We start from the raw sequence: 7,121 nt of genomic DNA, 5'->3' as shown, positions 1-7,121 counted from the left end.
AGTCAAAGTCTCCTCTAAATCAGCAGCTGTTGTCAGTGACATTGATTAGTTGGAAGGGTGAGCAGGGGTGCAGTAGAATATATTGTTTATTTGGGGAAATGTACATGTATTTTGCTGATTTGGTGGAAAAGACTCGACTACCATATGTTCTGCTTTGCTTAACTAGTTAGAGATAATATGTGCTGTACTTAACCCAGGTTTTGATTTTATGTTACTGTAAATGCTGATTGCTTTTGCACAGAGAATCTTCAAATACATTATTTTAAATTTAAAAGGTTTCTTTTTGATTAACTGTAAAAATCCACAATAACTGGGACCAAATTAGAATCCTCCATATAAAGAATATTTATGCATGCAGAATTGGGGGACAGGCCAGAGGTACATGGGTGGTGAGAGGATTCACCAGGAACAGAGTGGGGAGCAGAACAGGCAGATCGACGATACACTGCTAAGGGAGCAGTGGGCGGGTCAGGAGAGGTCTGCCGCGCCATGTGGTCACCTCCGGGGCCAGGAATCGAACTCAATTGAAGCGGCTGTAGCTAGCTTTGCAGTGCTGCGTCCTTACCCATTGCACCACCAGGAGGACCCAAAAATTTATATAGAAGCACTAGGGTGTAGGCCAAAGGCATGGGGGTTGGGGGAGGTGAGAGGATTCACCAGAGACAGAGTGGGGAGCAGAAGAGGTGGATCCACTGAAATACACTGCTGAGGGGAGCAGCAGGGTAGACAGGAGAGGTTCTGTTACACAATATGTGGGTTAGCTTCCCATGGCCACCAGGGAGGTCTTTAGAATTCTAGTGAAGTCACCATAGACCGGTATAAACTGTCTTGTCTTCTCCCTGGTGGCTTGAAAATCCACTTGCACCTATGAGGATGCAGTGGTGGTGCTGGAAAGCTACACATGGAGAATACTTGGTCTTGGTTACCCTTGCTCCTATTTTTCTTCATCATTGTTACTACTGAGCTCGAATATAGGAGTCTGTTGGCCATATTTGAAGAATAAGATGATCTCCTCAAGGCACTGTCTCTCTCTCTTTTTTTTTATTCTCTTAAATGTTATTTTATTTTATTATTTTTTTTAATTATTACAAGTTTATTTTTACATCATTTTGCACATTTTTTTTTTCCATCTTGATTGTAATCCCCGCGGGTTTCCCATCACCAAATCACCCGTGAAGGCACTGTCTCTTAAAGGGGCATCTGTGTTAGGTGATTTAACACGGCCCTCCAACTTGATCCTAAGACAGGAATCTTCAACAGGGTATAAGCAATATCTACAAAATTGTACTTGTTGGTGATTTGAAGATAGTATATATTGAGAGGAGTGCTGGAGCTTCCATTGCTCTGGAGTGGCTCTGCTCTGCTCTAATGCCAACTGGCAATAGGAAGTTCTAAAAATTTTTTTTTGTATGATGTGATCAGCCAGTCCCCACTGGGAACCATACTGGCCAAAGCCACCCTTTTCCCCAGAGGCATTGACATTCTTCTTCCTGGAAACTTTTGATACTTCACAGCACAACTTTCTTGAAAACCATCAAAAGAAAGCTATCTTTTGGGAAGCAGAGAAGTTCATTGTGAAGAATTGAAGTATTATATGGCAGAGAGTGGGTGGGAGCCCAGGTTCTCATTTTAAGACTTTTTTTTAATGTCAGAAGCATAATTCTTCTAATAAAAGCCTCTGCTTCTCCCCAGGATTGGCAGCCACCATTTGCATGTGATGTTGATAAACTTCATTTTACCCCACGCATCCAGAGGCTGAATGAATTGGAGGTAATGTTTTAACTGCTATTCTGGTTGCCTGTATCCCAGAAAGGGCCTTCTTAGCACTCTCCTATCTCAAGTCTAGTGGCGTTTCTGAAGCTAAAATATAGCCAGTAATTGATAATCACACTGGAAGAAATAGGAAGAAGGCTTTTGCAGCAAACCATATTGCATTGAAAACACTGATTTTTATTAGTAATTGTTGGTTTATAATTTAATGCACTTCTGTCTTAAATTCAGATGACAGCCTCTAGAATTTGAGTTTTAAAAGTTATGTACTTTAGCACTGTCTAGTGGGAAAAACTTGCAGCTCAAATTTATTTCCAAATACCTGTCTATATGTAGATTTCATGACACTCAGATTTCCCAAGGAGGAGTGAGACTTAAAGGGGACTCTTGACAATGATAATGTTTCCTCAGTCTCTGCTATTGTAATTCAGAATGCAGGGAACATAAAGCTTGGGTATTGTTAACATAGAGGTAGGTGTTTACATTAATATCTTGCTAAACTGATTGTAGTATTGAACCTTGTTTTCTTATTTTATACTAACTATTCTTAACTTGCATGGGACTACTGTCCTTTGGAATCTGTGCCCAAGTGGTGTGGCAGCTAGTGTATATATTTTCAGGTTGAATTTGAAAAATAGGAGCTGGAAACTAACTTTGAGGTCTTGTAATGTTGCAAACATCAGAACTTTGACCTCAAATTTTGGTTTTGTACAAGATAGAAGCTCTAAAATGAAAACCATTATTTAATAAGATAGAAAAATGAAAACGACAGATTGAAAAAAAAAGAAGACATGGAAACAGTGCTGATAATTTGTTAAGGAAATTTAGAAAGTGTCCCTGGTTTCCTGTTATCCTTAAGGTATTAGCAATTACTGAAATTGATATGAAATCACTATTGTAAATCTATTTTCAGATTTGTGTTTGAAGAGAACAGGTGTTAAAAATACCTAACTTATGAAAAGATGAAGGGTGGGAGGCAGGGGGAGGGTGAGAAGAAACTTGTCATGTAATTTTACCAGTCACAAAATTTAAGGTTTATCTAACAGGCCTTACATGAAGCATCTTTCAGAATGTCTACTTACGTCATGGAAGCCTTATTGAGTGTGTATATCTTTGCCTGCCACATGGTAGATAGTCAAACTGTCCTTGACTGTTGTTTAATTATTCAACCACTAGTATTTTGTATATATGTAGCAGCCTCCTCTATTGAATTCAGAGATGGAATTGCACTTAAATATTCTAGGAGTGAGAATTCCAAAGGCACAGTTTGAAGACAGGAGTTTTCAGATTAGCAACATAAGGTTAAAACTCAATTCTTTCTCATTTAGGCGCAAACTCGTGTAAAATTGAATTTCTTGGACCAGATTGCAAAATATTGGGAGTTACAGGGAAGTACTCTGAAAATTCCACATGTGGAGAGGAAGATCTTGGATTTGTTTCAGCTTAATAAGGTAAATGATCCTTTAATGACTTTCCCATTTAATAATCTCTCTGAAAAGCATGAATTTGATCTTCTTTGACTTTAAAACAGACTTACTATTTGAAATATGTAAAGTGAGACCCTCAATTTATTTGTGATCTACTTATCAAGTCTTAAAATCTTATCTTGAAGCATTTTGCCACCACCTATTTTTCAGCTTCAAAGTATAGATCTAGAAGGTATTCTTTTCTTTTTTATTGCAGATAAGAAAAGTTGTAGAAAGAGAAAATTGACTAAGCAAAAAGATGAAGTGGTAATTAGTACCTTAGCTTCAGTTTCACTTAACTGTAAATCCTCCATTTTTCTCACCAAATGCTGCCATCCTGTCTACTGTAGTTTTTCTGGTGATTTTTTTTTTCCTGGAGATTTTTAAGGTCACTGAGTAGGTCCAGGTTGTTAGTACCTCCTTCTTTATTAGATTTAAAATTTCTGCCTAGTTCTTCTTCCTAGAAAATCTTGATATCTTGGGGAACCGAGAAGTAATTTCTGTGGGCACATTTAAAAATGCTTGTGGACTGTTGTCAAAAACGATTCAACCTTATTGCTTAAAATTAATAGCACATGTGTCTTTTCTTTTGACTGTAAGTGTATTTTGAAAACATCACCACAACCAAGAACATTTTGGCTTTGGAGCCATAGGCGTGAGAATGAGAAATAATTTCCAAATAGATGTTTATAATTTTCTTATGCTGTATTATTTGACAGTTGGTTGCAGAAGAAGGTGGCTTTGCAGTTGTTTGCAAGGATAGAAAATGGACAAAGATTGCCACCAAGATGGGTTTTGCTCCTGGTAAAGCCGTGGGCTCACATATTAGAGGGCATTATGAGCGAATCCTCAATCCCTACAACTTATTCCTGTCTGGAGACAGTTTGAGGGTGAGTATTGGGATTAGCCTTAACCTGCTCTATTTCAGTTTCTTGGGACACTGTCTTTTAGAAGGAATGAAAGGCCTTGATTATGAATGGAAGGCGTTGTGCAGAAGGATGTTCTGTGCGTTCCTCCATGTTTGTTCTAACAGAAAACATACCTAGAAGTTACTTAGTTTTTGAGACAATTAAGATTGTAGAGGAAATGTCTTCTTGCTGTCAAAAACTGAAATCTCTGTTAACTTCGCTATAAGTGTTTCTTCTTTACAAGAAGTGTGTGATTATTGTCTAATTTGTGTGTCTTAGGCGTTTGGCTCAGTTGTCCCGTTGAGGGTGACTTGTGGGAAGTAGCTTGCTTAACTTTTTTTTTTTTTTTTTTGATTAGTTGATATCTCCAAGTAGCTTTTGGTGGAATGTTTGACTCTGGGAAAGGGTGGGGGTGGTTTATTAATGCTGGGTAGCTAATGGCTCTCTCTTCTCATATTTCTGGGTAGCCATATATTTTTTTCCTACAAAGCTTTGAAAATCATTCAGATAAAAGGCTTTTGCTCTGATTTATGCCAAATGATACTATAAGAGGTCCAGCTTACTTGAATGCTGTGGTAGCAAGAAATAGTTCATAAACTGTTTACACCTTTGGTGTTTTCTTAAGACTCTTTCAACAGTGAGCCCTATAATTGTAAGAATTGTGACAGTGCTTTGGAGAGGTACCAAGGTAATAAGGCCATCTCAGAGGGGAGAGTGCTAATCAAAATTCCGTCTTGATGTTTGACACACCTGCCGATGCTTATACAACCATGGCTCTTTGTAGTATTGTGTTTTCTCATTTTCTTCCTTTCTGATTTGAGGTGCACTTTCTTTCTAGCTAGAAATATTCAGAATTAAAAAGATAATAATAATAACATACATGTTATATATATTAATGTTTAGTGAGTCCAGGGATGAAATTAGAGCTTTGTGTGCAAAACCTTTGTCTCTGCCTCATTTTTAAAAAAGATTTATTTATGCATAAAAGAGCTGGAGTGTAGGCCAGACATATGGGGATGGGAAGTGGGGATCAGAAGATTCTCCAGAGACAGAGTGGGGAGTAGTCAAGTCTAAAGAATCGTCATGTAAAGATAGCCTGTACAAATATTTCATCTATATCAGGATAAATAAGCTGTTCAGATATCTATTGTGTGCTAAGTGTATTCCAGGTACTGTTACATCACTATTTTAGAAGGCTTGAGAACAAAGAAAATTTTAATCCTTTCCTCTGATTTTGCTTTCAAGGATACTTTCATGAATATATACATAAATCAGAACTGTGTTATTCATGTAGAATATGCTAGCCTTGCTACATATTATGAACATTTGACTTGTTATTCAATATTTTGAAGATGCAGGGTTGGGATATTTTGCTGTTCCTGTTTAAATTAGGATAATGGTGGTTTGCAACGCTGTTTATGTTTTGGGGATATAGTGTCACACCTTCTCAAATGTTTGTTACCATACAATACTCTCCACCAAAGTGCCAGTAATCCTTCACCATCATCCACTGGGTCCTCTTTTCCTACCTTTGCGTTTCATCCCCACCTTCTAGAACTGAGTTTGCCTCAGTTCTGCAGTGACATATCAAGGGTTTATTTTAGTCTGGTTTTGTGAAGTCATGATGTATGTATGTTTGTTTTTTAAAGATTGACTTATTTACATATACAAGGTCTGGGGTGTGCAGGCCAAGGTTCAGGGGGAGGTGAGAGGGTTCACCAGAGACAGAGTGGGGAGGGTTCACCAGAGACAGAGTGGGGAGCAGAACAGATGGATCTGCTGAAATACACTGCTGAGGGGAGCAGCAGGTGGATCAGAGAGGTCTGCTGTGTCACGTAGGTCACCTCCCTGGCTGGGGACGGAACTCTTGCTGCAGTGGCTGGCAGTAGCTTGATCATGCTGTGTCTTTAACCCCTACACTACTAGGGAGGCCCCCATTTCTGATGTTAAATCATAATACTTGGAGAAAGGGATAATTGGAATGCATATATTTTGTTTGAAAAAGAAGAATGGGAAAGATCCTACTATACATTTCCAAAATGGTCACAGTCCAGAACACTGAACACACAGATTTGGGTGAGAATGTGGAGCAGCAGGGACTCCCATTCCTTGGTGGGGGATAGAAAGACTACAGCTACTATACTCTGGAATTTAGTTTGGTGGTTTTTTAGAAAGTTAAGCAAGCTTTTACTGTACCATCCAGCAGTCATGTTCTCGTATTTTCCCAGAGAAGTTGAAACTTATGTCCAAACAACATTTACATGGCTATTATCACAACTTAGTCATAATTGTCAAAACTTGTAAACAAGCAGGATGTCCTTAAGTTAACAAGTGAAGACCTAAACTATGTCACCTCCAAACAATGGAGTATTACTGCTGAAGAGAAGTTAGCTATCAAGTCATGAAAACACATGGAGGAACCGTACGTGCATATTATCAGGTGAAGGAAGCTAATTTCAAAAGGCTAAAACCATATGATTCTATCTATATGACCTTCTGGAAAAGACAGACAACACTATGGAAATAAGAGAAAGATTAGTGGTTGCTGAGGGTTTGGAGTGGGGAGCAAGGGTGAATAGGGCACAGGATCTTCAGGGCACTGAAAACACTATGCATCATACGCGACCTGTGGTCACGCATCTGGAAATCCATGGCCTGTGGAAAGGCAGGAAGCAAGTCCTTTAAACTGCAGACTTTGGCTGTTAGTGGGGTGTAAAGTAGAGTTCACCTAGAGTAAGTTTAAAGAAGAGTCTTGAGGTGATGTACTGGTGGAATGAAGCAGAGGCCTCAGTCGCACACGCCTATTTTTTTATTTTTATATATTTTTTTTTTAAAGATTTATTTATTTATTTGTGCATACAGAACTGGGGTACAGGCCAGAGGCAAGTCCTTTAAACTGCAGACTTTGGCTGTTAGTGGGGTGTAAAGTAGAGTTCACCTAGAGTAAGTTTAAAGAAGAGTCTTGAGGTGATGTACT

The 7,121-nt window shown here is 38.7% G+C and overlaps 1 protein-coding gene across 1 annotated transcript in view; it reads left to right on the top strand.

The window, feature by feature from the left end:
* Positions 1 to 1,692: 1,692 nt before the first annotated feature.
* KDM5B (lysine (K)-specific demethylase 5B) overlaps positions 1,693 to 7,121 on the top strand; it is a 39,214-nt gene continuing 33,785 nt past the window's right edge. The window contains exons 1-3 of the mRNA XM_004685515.2: positions 1,693 to 1,770; positions 3,099 to 3,221; positions 3,956 to 4,126. Coding sequence (XP_004685572.1) covers positions 4,025 to 4,126 — 102 coding nt within the window. The 5' untranslated portion in view covers positions 1,693 to 1,770; positions 3,099 to 3,221; positions 3,956 to 4,024. The remainder of the gene's footprint in view (positions 1,771 to 3,098; positions 3,222 to 3,955; positions 4,127 to 7,121) is intronic.

Source organism: Condylura cristata, unplaced genomic scaffold (assembly GCF_000260355.1).
Source record: "Condylura cristata isolate star-nosed mole 26May11 unplaced genomic scaffold, ConCri1.0 scaffold00018, whole genome shotgun sequence".
Classification (NCBI taxonomy): Eukaryota; Metazoa; Chordata; class Mammalia; order Eulipotyphla; family Talpidae; genus Condylura; species Condylura cristata.
This window is presented reverse-complemented; position numbering and strand designations above follow the sequence as displayed.